Genomic DNA, 16,917 nt, shown 5'->3' on the forward strand with positions numbered 1-16,917 from the left:
ATGGGTTATATCCATAACAATGGACAAATATCAGCTGATTGCATTTGCCTCTTTTGTGTAGTCATTACATAGGACACAATTTAAAACTTATGAACAGATATTCAACTGGAATCAATGAATTTTTTTATCCTATAGAAATCAGCGAGTATAAATTTTAGTGGCTTCTAGATTGCCACTTTATATATGATGACTTTTACGTTAATTAGCATTACATTCAGAGTAACATATTCTAAATACATTTAATGAAAAACTAATACTAACAAACATATTTCAATTTAAATTGCTGTGTTACTTAACTTAGAAGTAAGTTTAAACAGAAGTAAATGTGAGACGGCTTTTGAAATGCACAAATATTAGCAAGAAGTATAAGGTATGTGTTTAAATATGTGCATTTATTGAAGCTGCTGAATTAGTTTAATACTTGTCCTCCATTCTGAATCTTAACTTTACTGACATGAAAGAACATTATTCTGTTCTTCTTATCTCCCAATATGTTATATTTCAATATAATCAGCTTGTGCAAGTGATACATAAAACCTTTTATGGAAGCTTGGTTAGGTAGCAAAGAGGTAAGATGAAATTACTTACGGGATGTTTGATTGATAGAACTGATACTTGCTCTGGATTAAACACAAATATTGCAAAAATAATCAAATATAACATTTCTGGCATTCAACTCCAACTTAAATTATAGACTGCTCCGTAAATGATCTTAAGCTGTTTAAGGTTTCATCAGTTGTCTGGAAGATTTATTTTCTTCAAAATTACTGTACTAAAATGTTGTCTTTTGTTGCTGCACTGATGCTGATCACAAACCACAATTTTAAGATCGCCTTCTATTTACAAAAGTGCTTTGACATAGTGCATTTGTTCAGGCTGGGCAGCAATAAAGGATTGTGGTATCATTCTGAAGAAGATTGTTTGACAGAGCCAGCTTGTTTATTTGAGAGTAATGTGAGCTGCATTCAGAAAATGTCATATTTTGTTTCTTGATTGTGTACATACTCTCCCTCCGTTTCCAGACAAGCCCTGTAAGGAGAGAAGACACGGATTTAGAGCTTGTTTCCGTGACCAGTGGAAGTACTTTGACTCTGAACAGAGAAAAAAATAATCAGCCACACAGACACTCATCGGGATTTCCAAGTAAGTTGTTCTTTCCTTTTAAAAATCATTCAGGTAAAGCACAAATGACCTGAACGGAGTTCAGCATCAGAGTGCATTCTTGTAAAGATGTGAAAGTTGAGCCTGGACCTTCAACTTAATCCTTACCTGATTTTTTTTTAAATTTGGATATAAAAAGGTGTAAATGTACAAATATGTAAAGCAAAGATATAATAAAATGTATTATTTGCATACAAACATGTATGCATGAGTGCATGATCAATATATATAAGAAAGGAAACCAAAACATGCAACTTTTTTTTAATTTGTAGTGTTCTTACTCACTTACTTACTCAGAAATGATAATAATCAGAGCTGATGCCCAAGTAGATCTGTAATGTAATTTCTCATCTTTGTAGGTCATTCCAAATTTTTTGAAGCTTCGTTTATTAACACAGATATTTGTCTAGCTCTTAGATTCCATCCCAGAAGTAGCGAGATGCATTGATAGAAATAAGATTCTTGCATGCATTTGGTATAGAGTTTGACATGTGTGTGTTCTGGTTTTAATATTTTTTAAAAAATGAATAATTAATAAGGAATAGCCTGAACATATTTTAGTGGGGGTTAATATCGCTAAAAGAAAATGTGAACCGAGTCTCTTGCTAAGCAGTATATTGTAATTAGCCATGAAGAATAGTAAGATCTGTCGTGCCAGCACATGAATCATGAGGCTAAGAAATGCCAAGTAGTAACACCGTATGTGTTGTTAACCTACCTTCATGTTGAAATGGCAGAGAAAGATGATGATATAAATGCTGAATCCAGGAACCAGAGAACTGGTGAACAGAAGCTTGGTATTAAATGGCACTTGGAAAAAGAGATTTTCAAAATAGAAAACTCAGTTACAATTATGTTAAGGTCTTAAAACGGGAAAAAATTAAGTTGGAGGCTTCATATTTTCAAATAATACTTATTTAGGTAAAGGGGACAATTTGGTTATGTTACTATGTTCATATTTATATTAATAAGAGTCGAGGATGTACTTTACTTTTTTTCACCCAATTGTTTGTACACACTTAGTGCAACTTTTCTATATAAGTGATTCCTGTGCATTAATGTTTTAAACATGTATGTGGCAGGGGAAGATTCTGTCCAGCAAACGCAAGACCAAAGCTTCCATTTTTTCTGAATCCAGGCGATCTATGATATTCTGAAAGGGCTAGAAGATGTTTAACTTCCGAAACGGATTGACATGAGAATATATTATTGCATTACTTTCATCTTTGCCTTGCCATTGTAAAATGAATCATTGCAATGATAAATAAATGTGATGGCAGGTATCCTTCACTGTATTCAGACTACAGAAAATCTCAGTCCTCCTCTTAAAAATTATATACAGATACCTTCTGAGTTCCAATCTTAAGAGAAAACAAAACTTATCCTGTGAGCTCAGCCCACATTCTCCACATACACATTTTCTGAGACCATGAAGGGCAAACTCCATTTCATGGCTCAAGGATCCAGAAGTGAGATGAAAATATATGCTTCCATAGACTATTACACTCCTTACACTATTTTTCCAGTAAAAGTTCATAAATCTCTATAACTGTAGAATATGTCAATGGAACCCCAAATTGTAAATTAGGCATTTTTCATTCACAATCCTTTCACGTAATTAAAATGGTTCAAAACATTTTGAAATGAATTATTCCAGTCTGGTTATAAGAAGCAATAAGAAATGTAACATGTATGTTCTTCCAAACCTGTTGCGCTCAATTTACATAATTTCAAATGGATATAAACACATTGCTACTAATTATTTGTTCTGGTCACTTTCAGTGGTGAGGGGGTTCATTGGAGGAGATTGGTTTCTATGCTGAATTTACTGTTAAATAATTCAGTATGGAAAAGATTTTGTTGTGGATTATAAATCAAATCGTACCATACTACATATGCCAGTGAAAAGTTTGTGACGTCAGTGTACTCTGAGGCATATCAATCTACTAATTTCTTCTCCCTTTTAAAAGTTTTGAAATATTTCCTGTGCTTAAAAAAAAGAAAGAAAACAGCATATGTGAACTCTGACATCTGTTTAGAGAGACAAGAATAAATCATTAGCAACAAAAAAAAATCAACCTAAGTTGAAGAGAACTGTCTTCTCAGAAACATGGTAATCTTTTCTCTATACCTAGAATGTGTTTTCAGCACTTGGAACTTAATAATTGTTTTAGACTTGCGAGCATCTTAAACTCTGTCTCAAAATATTTCAGTAGTCAGCAACGTATAACCACAGTTATCTGAAAGACTCACAAACCCTTCCCTAATGGTACAAAACATTACTTTCCAGTATGAACTCACACATGCTGAAAACAAATCCCATTGCATTAACAATCATGCATTTTGCTTCAGTCCGAGAAACTGATGTGCTGTTCAGTTTCAACTCAAATCCCAGAAGTTGGGCTCCTATTCATGGTGGATGTATATTTTAAGAAGACATGGCAGATGTTCCTAGCTAATTCCAGAAATAGCATAGAAGTCAGGACTCAAGCAGCCTGGGGACATGGGAAAGCCACACTACACCCACTGCTATAACAGTGGGATGGTACTAGGGACATGGTGAAGACCTGTGCAAACATAAATCTCAAATACTAGGTCCTGCAGTGGTAGAAATGTAGTCAGGTCCCCTTACAGAGATAGAATATGGAGCTGTAGAGCAGTCTGGATACATCCACAGCCCCCCTCCCTCCGTTTTATTTCAAGACTGCTGCTGTGGAGTTTGACATGTGATGACACTCTTAGCACAATAGAGGCATTATTGTGTGAGGCATACCCAGGTTTTTGTAGCCTCATTAGATGCCCAACGAGATCACTGATTGCCTGTCATACAAGAAATGGCCAAGTATGCATAAACCTGTAAAGAACAATGTCTGGCTTACTTTATATGGTATTTCTTTAATGGGGCCAAAATAGCCGGAGTACTAGAGGTGTAATATTCACTCCTGAACTTTGTACCTCTAGTACTCAGGCTATTTTGGCCGCATTACTTTCACTCCTGAACTTACTGCTTCGATTTTTTAAGACTCTAGTTAGTTACATACATTAACGTAAGGAATGTGGAATTAGACTAAAGTCAAGCAAACTATATTTCTCTATTGTTTTAATCATTGTTTTATTAAGAGCAGGTTTTATCTGGGACATGTGTTGTTAATTTCACATGACATTATTCCTACATAAAGATTCTATAAAGCATGGGTTTTCAGTAGAATTTCAGAGGATAATCAGCCCTCCTACCAAAATGGGCTCTTGGTGGGGATTCCTCCTAACAGACACGCTGCAGCAGAAAGGAAGGGTTTGTGTGTGGGGGGGGGACTAGTGGTGAGAAGATTGAGGGTCGAATCTACCAGGAGTTTCAGAATTCTGCCACAGATCCCATTGAAGTGAATGGAGGTTAAGCAGAACTGTATTCTGGGAAAAGCTTCAGCTGGATTTTTCATAGTTCCAAAGGAATTTTGCCATGACTTCACCAATACTATAGTCCAAGAAGACAAGGTTTATTTGTCAAGAGAGCGAAAGAAATTAAAGGCCATTCTTCACTGGTTATATCACAGTTGCATCTACCGGGAAACATTTCACATTTCACAGGTATCAGAATACTCTTCAGATCAGACCAAAATTTCAGCTGCCATAACTTCTATCCTCCTCCTTCATCAAATTTGAAAACTAATAGAAAGTTTCAATGTTACTAACATGAATGAGGTATGAGAGTTAATTTCATATTTCTTTGCAGTACTTTGGCCATACTGGAGATTTTCTTATATAAAATATAATTAGCCAGATACCATTATAAGAGATGCGGTTTAGGGATAACTAGTATGGATTAAATTCCTATGCAGTTGCTTTTTTCGAGGGGGGGGCAGAATGCAGAAAGAACTGAATCTACACCTTTTTTATTGTTTGTATATCACTTGCACAATAATTCCCCAAAGTATAACCATTGTCACCCATGATATTCATTCTATATCCAGCTCCAAGTAAGTATGTTAATTGTTCTGAAGAGATACAGCCTATTCTGATAACTGATGATTCCTGAGAACAGAGAGAGCAACCGTGTCACTACGAAGGAAAATATTTCAGGCCCACAAGCCGAAGTGCCATTTTTATTACTATGCTTAATGCAGTTATTTTCCATCGCTTGTGATCATGTATTTTCATGTTTCAGTGTTGTACAATGAAAAGTCTTCTGCCACCATAAAGTCTTTAATATTATGGGACTTTTAAAAAACTACATACATTGAACTATGCTTGGGATATATCCCCTAGGGATGCAAATAGAGTAAAAGTTCTTCAGAGAGTTGACAAAAGGTCACATTAAAAAATAGTCTACACTTTTAATAAATCAACAATTTTGATTGTTTTCCCATTTTCTTAAACTGAAGCAAAATCATGTTCAAAAAGTGAACGATACTGTTGCTTACACAGATATTTGTTCAGTTCTCAAATGCAGTAATGGCTGCAGTCCAGCAGGATTTCCTGACCAAGCCATATTGGAACGCATGGTAGCTGGAAACATAGCTGTGCTTTTCCTCAGTTCCTGTGCATTTCCATGAACTTTCATAAGAGACATTCACAATGAGTGGCCCAAATGGGTGGTTTGGTAGCACTTAAAACCTAATCACTGAAAACTACTTTTGCCTGACCACTTCAGAGTACTTTTTTTCTTGAAAAGTAGTTGTCATCCTTGTAGGCATAGACAGCGTGTAGGATGCAAGAAAGGAAAGAAGCCCAGCTTCGTGAAGATGAACAAAGAAGCAGTTCATCTTCCCTCCCCCGCACACATACTTACACATAGCATGCCAATAGAGATCAATCTGAAATGGCAAATACTGGATGTTCTAGTGAAACGATAGCTGTGGGTTCTTTTTTCAGCCTTAATCCAAAGAAGAAATATTTTCTCTCACAAGACAGCACTAATTTCCAGTACTCTAATCTTCACTGCCAGGCCCATAGCCACAGGAGGGCCAGCAGGGGTGGTGCCCCTGCTCAAATTTACCCTGCCCCCTCACCAAACAACCCTCTCAGCACGTGTCCAATGCCCACCAGCATTGTGGTTGCTAGCAGGATGAGGAACCTCGTACCATCACTGCTGCTGCCATGCAACAGGCTGTTTCAGAGGGTCCTGCTTTGCAGGGGGCCTTTGGTGAGTGGAAAAGCATGGCTCCCATTTGAGCAGTGATCCAGGGTGCTGGGCCAGCCATGGATGTGGGTGGAGTGGGCCAAGCAGCTGGCCTTGGCTGTGACCAAGTGGGTACAGCTGGAGAAGGGGTATGGCTTGGGGCAGAGTGCCACAGCTATGCCTGTCTCCACTTTGCCTCCAGAGAACTCTTGTTCAGGCTCTCCATAAAGTACCCCAGGCTGGGACTCCAGTGGCAGCAGGAGAGATGCCAGCATCCTCTAGTTGGACACTCCCAACTGAGCAGTAGCCCATGGGGGTCAGGCCAGCTGTGAGTTAAATGGTCTGGTGCTTCTTGGGCCCCATGGTCTTGGCTGTGGCCAAGCAGGCACAGCCAGTGGAGGGGCTTGGCTTGGGCAGAGTGCAGCAACTATACCTGCCCCACCTTGCCTCCAGAGAGTTGCCTAGGCTCAGCCTCCAGTGGCAACAGAGGGATGTTGACCTCCTCTAGTTGGATAATGCCCTGCATCCTTTGTGGCTGGCCATGGATCACATGCAGATGGTGGCCATCACTCCAAGGTCTAATGTCTCTGCAGCATCCATAATGAGGAGATGGCAGACCAAACTCCAGGAGGCACAGGTAGCCAGGCAGGATTGGGACACTGATCCAGTGGGAAGAGCTGCTTGTCTCCTAAACCTGGGGGAATTGCTCCTTGAAAATAATTGGCAGCAGACTTGGGGCAGTGGCCCCATAGATGGGGGACTATAGCTGGAAGAATCCCTGTCGAATTTAGGGAACTCCATGGCCTGGAGATGCATTGCAGTTCCAGGAGGTCTCCAGCCCTCAGGTGGAGGTTGGGAACTCTGGGTGGGTCTTGGCCTCCCTTATCGCTCCCTTAAGAAAAAAATGTATCCCTCTAACAAAATAAAATTCTGGGTTTGCTCACTCTCCTATTTCTCAAGCCAGTTTGCCAACCTTACGCCTTCAGTTAAGGAAACAGACAAACTCAATTATGTTGTTTTCTTACTTGGATTAATTAGAAACCTCACCAAAGACATAATTGAATTTATTTGAGTGTGGCTCCATTATTTGGTTCTTATGATTTCAGTGAAGAAAGTTGCTTACAAGTCCTGAGTGAATTTTAATTTACCAAGCATGACTTTGTACAACCTAACAAAACCAGTTAGTTTTGGGATATTTCTCCCCATTAACACCAGTACTTAAAATATAGCAGTGATGAACATCCTGCTCAGCACAATTGGATCTTTTTGTTTCTTTCATGCCATGGTTGCGATTTTGAGCATGACTTCATGAAACTTGCTAGCAACTGAATTTCACTGAAGCCTGTTCAAGAAGCAGGCATTCACTTGACATATAAACACGGGCTCTGATCCTGTTAAAATTACTCGTAAATAACTCAGTTCACTTGACAAGATGTGGGAGATCCAAAACTTCATTGCACAATAGATTTGGACTGGGAACATGGGGCTTAGGAAAGATTTGAACCTTCTACTCCATCCTACTTTTGCAATGGCTGACAATTTTATCAAAATGCTACAGGATAAAAAGATTTGCTCCAGGTCCAGATCCAGATCAGAAGCCTCCACAGCTGTTTTTTAATCTTTTTTTTTTTATTTGATATCTGATCATTGATTTTCCTCCATCTCATCTAATCATGCTTTCGTCCCATTGAAGTCAATGAGATTAAATTTACAGTTTAACTGCTTTCATTGATTTCAGTGGATTTGGCCAAAAGTATTCAATCTTGACCTGGCTTCCTTTGTTCAGAAGCAGATGTCTATTTTTAAAAAATAATAATACCATAATAACACACTAAACATACATACCATTGTGTTATCCTCTGAGAGGCCATTTGGCTGTGATCTTTACAAGTATCTAAAAGTAAGGGCCATTTCATACATGATGTTCTTAGAACTCATAGGGCCATTCCGCACCGGGATCCATGTTGCAAATTGTTTGTGGAACGAAAAATCGCCATTTTAAATAGTGGAATTTGTCGTTATGCATACCTGCCTTTGTTAGTGGAATCCAGTTGCGTTTCTATCATTTCCCACAGGGTTCCGGTCTCGGCAAAAATCGCTAGCCAGGAAGCGCTATTGCTGAGCTGTGTCCCCCCCCGGCCGTCAAGCAGCTAATGGGCGGCCATTATCATACTCCCAAACAGCCCCTTTCCCTTTAAGGAAGATTAAAACACACACACACACACACACACGTTGCAAGGAATATGCGTTGATTCGTTGCAACGGAGAGACCCATCCAGCTAGTAGGTGGTGTTTGAGCTGCCGTTTCATCGTTGCCACGCTCCCCCTGAGTGGAAAAAAAAATCCCCCCCTCACGGGCGCAATTTTCAGCCGAAAACTGTGTGAAAAATAAAGGGAAAATAAACCAGCAAACGGGCCTCTGTGTTGCTTGTGCTTGGTGACTTTAAACAGAGGGACTGCAGCCGGGGAAGCCTCACTGCGTAAACGAAGGCTTGCCGGTGCGTTGATCTCCACTCGCTCGGAGAAAAAAAAATGGCGATCGCTTCGCCGGAAGATCAGAGGAGAGAGCCAGGGGGAGGGACTTCGCAGAAACCGCAACAATCCCACTTTTTGGGATTTCCCTGAAAGCGCTACAACGAAGCGCTTTTTGCGGATTGGTTTCAGGAGTGTTGCAGATTGTCAACAACGTTGTGCATAACGGCAAAACTGTAGCGATTTCAATTCGTAACCATTGTGCTATTTTGGACGAATGCGGAACGGCCCATAGTGTATGTGCTGAAAGCATGGCAAAACACTTGCCTATTAGGAGCTGGTTTGCCCTGTTGTATGTACCCACATGGAAAAGCGTATGTTTTCCCAGCATACTGTGCAAATATTTTCTGCTGTTCCTCTGAATTTCCACAGTTAGATTGGAGTCCAGTAGCCCCCCAAGAGTTAAAAAAAAAATTGAGGGTATAAGCGTCAGAGGCACTTGGGCTGGAACCTAACCATTCTACTGCAGACCAACACAGCTATCCTTTGAAAATACTGCAGTCTGTTGACTATCTTAAATGAGAATAACTTTTGCTCATGCCAAAGTATGTTTGCACAGTTCTGCTTGCAGAATCAGATGTGATAACATGATCATTGACCTAACCTCCTGATCAGGTTTTGTCTGGCACTGCTGCAGACATCACTGTAACAAATAATGCTTTACTAAGATTGAGTTAGTCTTAATGGCAAAGACCAACAAAAATTTATTCAAGGCATGAGCTTCCACATTTGCAGGGACACTTGCTCGGACAAAATGGAACAAGGATCATGAGAGTACAGATATATAGAAAAAGTAAATTAGTGGCAAATTATTAAACTATGTCTTAGTATCCAAATTATGCCAAATTATGTCATACTAGTAAAAAAGCCCATTGTATCCAGAAGACAATGGGCGCTAGCAGGCAGGGACCAGAGCGAGGGGCAGGCGAGGGACAGAGCAAGGGACGGGCTACCTGAAAGAGGAGGCGGGTGGCGGCTCCTCGGCGTCTCCTGGTTTTTGGTGGGGAGTCCCAGGCGTGGTGCGCTGGGCTGCGGCGGCTCCTGTGCGTTTATTTGATCTTCTGCGGCTGGGGGGGGTGGGTTCTTTCTGCTGCTTCTAGGAGGCCACGGCCGCGGATCGGGCCGCGCCCGGCTGCGCCCGCGGGGCCGCACCCGCGGATCGGGCCGCACCCGCGAGCCGCGCCCGCAGATCGGGCCACGTGGGCGCGGCCTGGCCCTGATTCCCTCTCGGCGGCTGGAGTCTCGGTGGCTGGAGTCTTGCCGGGGGCTCCCTCAGGGGCCGGCCTGACGCGTCAGGCCGGGAGCAACTGCGAGCCGCGCTGTGCGCGGCTCACAGTTACTGGGGCTGGGAATCAGAGGGACCAATCGGCAGGCGCTTCGCGCCTGCCGATTGGTCCCTCTGATTGTCTGTCATGAGGAAGGGTCCAATCCGGACCCTTCCTCATCCCGGACACATCCCGCCCCAGAACCCCTTACTATTTTATTTAGTCCGTGGTGCCCGCGGCGCCACGGGCGGTGTACAGACTAGTAATTAAGCCCGCTGCAGGGGAATGCAGCGGGCGCTAGGTCCTGACCTCAGGCGGTGGGCTGGTCGGCGGTGGCAAGCTTGTTTCATTGGCGGCGGGCTGACGCAGCGAGAGGCGCTTTGCGCCTCTCGCCGCGTCAGCCCGCCAGGCAGGGAACCCCCGGCAGCCGCGCTTCGCGCGACTGCCGAGGGCTGCCTGGGTCAGCGCCCTGACGCGGCGAGAGGCGCTTCGCGCCTCTCGCCGCGTCAGGCCAGGAGGAACTGCGAGCCACACTGCGCGCGGCTCGCAGTTCCTGGAGCTGGGAATCGGGGGCTCCCTGGGTCGGCGGCCTGACGCGGCGAGAGGCGCTTCGCGCCTCTCGCCACGTCAGGCCGGGAGGAACTGCGAGCCGCACTGCGTGCGGCTCGCAGTTCCTGGAGCTGGGAATCGGAGGGACCAATCAGCAGGCGCTTCGCGCCTGCCGATTGGTCCCTCTGATTGTCTGTCATGAGGAAGGGTCCAATCCGGACCCTTCCTCATCACGGACTAATCCCACCTCTACCCCCCTTACCGAATTATTTAGTCCGTGGCGCCCGTGGCGCCACGGGCGGTTTAAAGATGATCTTTGCTAAAACAGCTCATCAGTCCTTTTGAGTTCCGTTTAGTTTCCAAAACATTGGAGAAATAACTGTCCATGTTAGTAATTAATAGCAGACACTTTCCCAGTTGTGAAAAGAAATAATTAAAACAGACTCATTCAAGCGAGTAGCCGTGTTGGTCTGAAATAGCACAACAAAAAATTGGGTCCAATAGCTCCTTTAAGACTAACAAAGATTTATTCAAGGTGTGAGCTTTCGAGTGCAAGCACTCTCTGAGGAAGAGTGCTTGCACTTGAAAGCTCATGCCTTGAATAAATCTTTGTTGGTCTTAAAGGTGCTACTGGACTCAATTTTTATTAAAAGAAACTAGGTGTTTACCGCATCCATCTCCACCAAAGTGTGGAAGCATCCCCCCAACGGACAAGCCACACTGGCAAGTTGTCTTGAGTGAGATTTGAAATTATATTACATATTACTAACAGCACATTACATTCACGTTGTCCCAAATAAAATAAAATAAAAAGAAGAGGGGATTGTAAAGAATGTGGATATATGTCCAGGGTATGCCATTGTTTTGAGTGTCCTTGGAACTTCAAGAACAGATTAGAAAGACCGATTGCAGAAATGCAAGTTATTACAACACTCAAAACAATGGCATACCCTGGACTCATCAAGGACTTAGGGTTTTTTTCTCACTATGTATGCTCATTACTTACCATCCCCTCTTCTTTTTATTTTATTTTATTTGGGACAATGTGACTGTAATGGGATGTTAGTAATATGTAATGTAAATTCAAATCTAACTCTCTGGTCTTAGGACAAGATAACTTGCCAGCACGGCTTGTCACGTGCAGGGATGCTTCCACGCTTGGGTGGGGACGGATGGGGCAAGCAACTAGTCTCTTTTAATTAAAAGTCTCTGCCATTAATTACTAACATGGACAGTTTTATTTCTCTGATGTTTTTGTGAACTACAACTGAACTCAAAAGGACATTCACTGTTTTAACAAAGAATTATCATATGGCATAATTTGGATACTATGACACAGTTTACTAATTTGCGGCTAATTTACTTTTGCCTTATAGCTGTACTTTTACGTTCCATTTTGTCTGAGGAAGTTCGCATGCACGTAAAAGCTCACACTTTGAATAAATCTTAGTTGGTCTTAAAGGTGCTATTGGACTCAATTTTTGTTGTACTACTTCAGACCAACACAGCTGCCCACTTGAATAATGCATTGATGGCTCCATTTTGGTTGCTATATAGTGTCCACTTGCTCAGATATAAACCCTGCTAAAGTTAGAGACACAATTCTATATAAACATGCATACCAGATGAGAGTTTTGTGTACAGAATTGGACTTCAGCTAGATTGGACCCCTTTCCATTGTGTGAAGTTTACATATGAACACATATAACAAAACTATAACAGCCGGCGTTTCTACAATATAGCACAGATAGGTGACAATTTGAAACACAGAAGTGATATAGGGAAAAGAGTGCTTCATCCATTCCCTCGTTTTGCGGACCCTGAAAGTCTCCTTAAAAATGTTCCTTTTCCCCAAGAGTTTCCATACATGTATTTGCAAGATAAAACATGAAATTGTGCATGGATAGGGGAAATAGTTTCATGGAGTCAGAGAAGATTTAGGCATTGTTTAATTTTTGGACCAAATCACACCCCTCCCAATAGCATTTTGTAGAAGTAAATAAAAAATCCAGCATCCCATTTCTTTCTGCAGACAGGGCTTAGCATTCAATTCACTATCTGGAATTTCTCAGTATGTCCCTCCTGCTCCTGCACTGGTTTTGCTTAAAATATCTGTGCAGAAAGTCTATTTCCTAATCTGCAGCCATGTTTTTAGCATAAGGAACATCTAGTATAATGGAAGTCTGGTCACTAGAGGGGAGGCAGATTTTTTTTCTCTGCTCTTTGAGGCAGATACAAGTTGCCCAGTGGATAAGATATGTCAGCTGTTAATGCATCGTGTTCATTTCAGGCAGATGCTTAAAGGACCAGTAGGGACAAAACAGCTGCCATGCAGAGAGTGCTTGAAGTTGCTCTCCATGGCAGCTTCCAATGTGCGACAAACTGCCTGCATCCCTTGCAGACCAGAGAATTTCCTCCATGTCACCCTCAAGATGTTGCAGCAGCCTCCATATGGTGTCTGTTCTGTGTGTACCTGGCTCTTAGACAGAAGGGCTGCAATGTTCAAGACATTTTTATAGGTGCTGCTGAAGACTGGGGCTTCGTCATTATCTCAAAGGACATGGTTAGACTAAAATTGTGCGGTTCCATAATTAGGTCTGCTTTCCCTGCTCTTTAATCCTTGAAAGCACCGGCTGCCCTCTTTCTGGATTCTGCTAGGTAGAAATCTAGCCAGCGTATGTTAGATGGAGAAATTAAAAGAGTAACCATTCGAACCCATAAATCATCTGGAATGTTCTTCATGTGGTTAAAAGATGTCTCTGTGTCATTGGTGCGTGCTTGTAATATATTAGCGGTGCAGATTCTGGAGCCGGAATTGAACACAATAGGAAATACTGAGTACATGGGACTAATTTTTTTTTCCAGTTTATCAGTTCAGTATTCTTAAAAACTTTGAACAGAAGTATGCTTTCTTTGGAAACTGACTCCATTAGCATCAACATCAAATGAACTGCGGTTAGAGTGGTAGCGAGGACGTGTTGCTGGATTCCCAGTCCAATTTATGAATGCATATTTACTCCCATTTGAAAGAACGTTCAGGGGGGATTTCATTCGGGTAGTGTGTTGAATGTGGCTTTGCAGCCAGTTAATGATAATATCTGCATTTTGTGTGTGTGTGCATGTGTGTGCGTTTTAAACAATCACTGAAATCCAAGCCTTTTTCAGCAGTTAGTTGCTTTTAAATAGCACAGCATTTCTGCGAAAGCTTTTTAAATTTATGAACAGTGAGGAAATTAAGCATGTTGATAGCTGGTCTCTTAAATGTATAAGAAGTTGGATTATGGTATTTTAATAGCCGTTTCTGCTTGTATAGAAAAGGATGCACCTGCACCTGAGAAATCACAGTCGGGCCCCTCACGCAAAGAGCGGATATCGTTTCGAGACCATCCGGTTCAGCTCAGCAGTGGATGGGGAAGTGGCAAAAAGAAAGCAAAACCTTTGAAATAGTAGTGGGACTGTCAAGCATTTAAAACATATGGAGAGCTGTTTCTTTTCAAAAGATCTGTCATTTTCCTCTATTTTAAGATTCTGTTTTTAAATCAGATGCAAAGTGTCTGTGTATGCTACCCTTTAGTTTACTGTATATGATTTCCAAGGTTTCCTCTTTTAAAAAAAAAATGTTTTGCGGCTGCCAGAAAATAACATTTGTATCTGAACTTTTTTCTTCGCGATGGGGTTTGGTTCACAAATATTTCTGAAAGTGATCTGTGTAGTCTAATGAGAGAATTTGGGTGTCTGTGTGCAATGATGTACTTCCCAGTTGTCTGCCATTGGGATGGCCTAACCCACAGTTGAGGTGAAGACCTGGAATGTAGATTGATCTGCACAGTTGATCTATAGCCCTCAAATGGGCCTGATCTTACTATATTGTTGAGCTATGTTTGCTAAACAAACTTTGGCTGAATTTTCATCTTATTAATGATATAAATATACGTTCTGTAAAAAAGAACCCTGTAATTCTGTTTAACAATTGAATAAACATGTATACTACGGCTGAATTTTTATATGCTCTGTGTGTGTGTGTGTACTAATGCACACACACACACACACATATATTAAAATTCAGTGATTTATATTAGGATTTGTTTCATAATACTAAATCATTTTAGTCTCCAAGTCTGTGTGCACACACACACACACACCTTAAAGCATAAACGTTACTCACAATGTAGCCCGTTGCTTCTCTTCAGCACCTAGAACCTATTTGTTACAGCTTCATAATGGATTTAGCCATGCTGCTACAGATAATCAACGTTGTTTGTGTTGCATCACGCCAGTACAGATCTGCTCTCCTAGCTGAAGCAGTGTTTTCATTAGCCTGATACAAATTGCCAGCTGAATCTGGGGAAACCATACTTTGTTTTTAAAGTCTTCAATTTGCTTTTGTCTAATCCTATTCTCCTGGAGCCTTGACCCACCCAGAACTATCATTGAGGTGGAAAAGCTCAAAGAACTCAAACTTTCAGTCAATCAAGAAAAGATGTGTTCCAATGTTGAGGCTGCCTTTGGAGCAAACTTTATGATCCTTCCAACCCACCAAAGTGCCTGTCATGTTGTCTGTTTCCATTAATATCTTTGCATTAATACAGATAAAAAATGTTTCCCTTTGTTTGAGACCACTGCAGGGAAAGCCACAACCATTTGGATACAGAGGAGACATCTGAGAGGTTTTATGCCTGGAATCTGTGATACACAGAAAATGGCACAGTGGTCCAGGCAGCTGCTGAATGCACACAAAGATGGCCGGGGTTGAGTTACAATCTGCATTTTAATATTGTGTCGTGATTCATTTGGGAAAATACAAACAGATGGAATACAGCTACCCCAACTGGTTCAGCTTTGACTTACCTGTCCAATCCTTACATGAATGGAAGGTCAAAATGTTCAGCATGTTCACTTGGAAATAAATGCTGTTGAAAACTAGTTGTGGCAAGGATTGGAATGGATAAAGTCCAAGCATTTCATCCATAGATTCTATGATTGTGCCATGGGTCAGATAAGAGCAGAAATGATGACCATTCCTCTTACAACCACAGAAGTAATTGTGAAATGGCTATTCTGTGTACCTCTGGATGCTTGAATATGACTAGCACACATTATATCTAAATATGTTGTGGCTTCAGTCATAAGATCGTTTTTTGAAAGTCTGATGTCTACAACTGAAGTGTTGCTTGAAAGTACTGAATGTTATTTTTGACTAGATTTTTTCCTACATGCTGTGACATAGCAATCGTGTCTATTCCTTGGTTCCTTAATTCTCAGTGCAGTTCAAACAGGAAGATGAATTAAACATAGAAGGGAATTAAAGATTAATTGAACCACAGAAGGAAAATGTCACTTTAGTTGGACACACTTAACATAGAAATGCACAGTGGTACGATACCTCCCCACAGTATAGAACCTATCAGGCCAACTCAGGTCCACCAGAATCCAACAACTTTGGCCTCTTTTATTTTTTTAATCAATCTAGCCCTTATGGGCCAAATTGGAAGTGAAACTAGAAACCAGGAAGCTGAGCAGAAAACAGAAATAACGTATGGAGATTTCCCAAAGGTAGAGGGAGGGAGGTATTTCTTCATTTGTTCTCCCCTCTCTCCAACACCTGCCTCTTTTGCTTCACCCAATTGTCATTATCAATCTCTGGTAGGAAACTGTTAACCCCTACTCAAAAAATAATTATGTATTATAATTAATGAAATAGAAAGAAACCCCTATGTTGAGGTGACTGGAGCATTACATTTAAATATTGTGATACTGTATAGCGGCCAGAGTTTCAAAAGAAATGCTTAAACTCAGGTCCTTGGAAGTAAGAAGTCTCTCCCCCTTCCTTTTGTGATTCTCATGGACCATGGACTAGTATTTCAACATGCCACTGCAGTTGGAGCTACAGCTATTCAACTTGTTGGTATTTCAAATGGGTTGGGTTCAAGCAATTTGTTAAAATGCAGATTGAGCCAATAAAAATTTGAATCGATTGATGGTGCCTACGCTGATTGACCCAAAAAAGGGCTGGGTGGCAGATAGACCTCCTCGTTGGGACCATTGCCAGGATGACCTTCAGTTTCTGGCTCTTTATACTGGCAAGGGGAGGGAGGAATCTTGGGTGGCTGGCCAGAGTCCACAGTGGCAACTGAGCAGGGCTGGGAAGAACCAGAGGAAAGGGCCCTACTGCCCACCACCAAGGAGAGCATACTTGGGGGATCTTTGCCTTTGGGAATGTCCAATCCCACCAGAAGGAACCTTTTCCAATGTGGCTTTAGCAGGACTGGAAGCCCATGGGAGGAAAGAAAGAAC

General features: G+C 41.6%; 1 protein-coding gene across 7 annotated transcripts in view; it reads left to right on the forward strand.

Annotated features, from left to right (window-relative positions):
- The window catches only part of LRRIQ1 (leucine rich repeats and IQ motif containing 1), a 129,139-nt gene extending 112,574 nt beyond the window's left edge, over window positions 1–16,565 (forward strand). For 6 of the 7 annotated variants that reach the window (XM_077338957.1, XM_077338955.1, XM_077338958.1 and 3 more), the window contains 2 exons: window positions 1,023–1,143; window positions 13,937–16,565. In XM_077338957.1, coding sequence (XP_077195072.1) covers window positions 1,023–1,143; window positions 13,937–14,070 — 255 coding nt within the window. In that variant the 3' untranslated portion in view covers window positions 14,071–16,565. Of the gene's footprint in view, window positions 1–1,022; window positions 1,144–13,936 lie in introns of those variants that run through there. The other variant, XM_077338959.1, reaches the window with a different exon arrangement.
- Window positions 16,566–16,917: the final 352 nt, after the last annotated feature.

Source organism: Paroedura picta, chromosome 5 (assembly GCF_049243985.1).
Source record: "Paroedura picta isolate Pp20150507F chromosome 5, Ppicta_v3.0, whole genome shotgun sequence".
NCBI lineage: Eukaryota > Metazoa > Chordata > Lepidosauria > Squamata > Gekkonidae > Paroedura > Paroedura picta.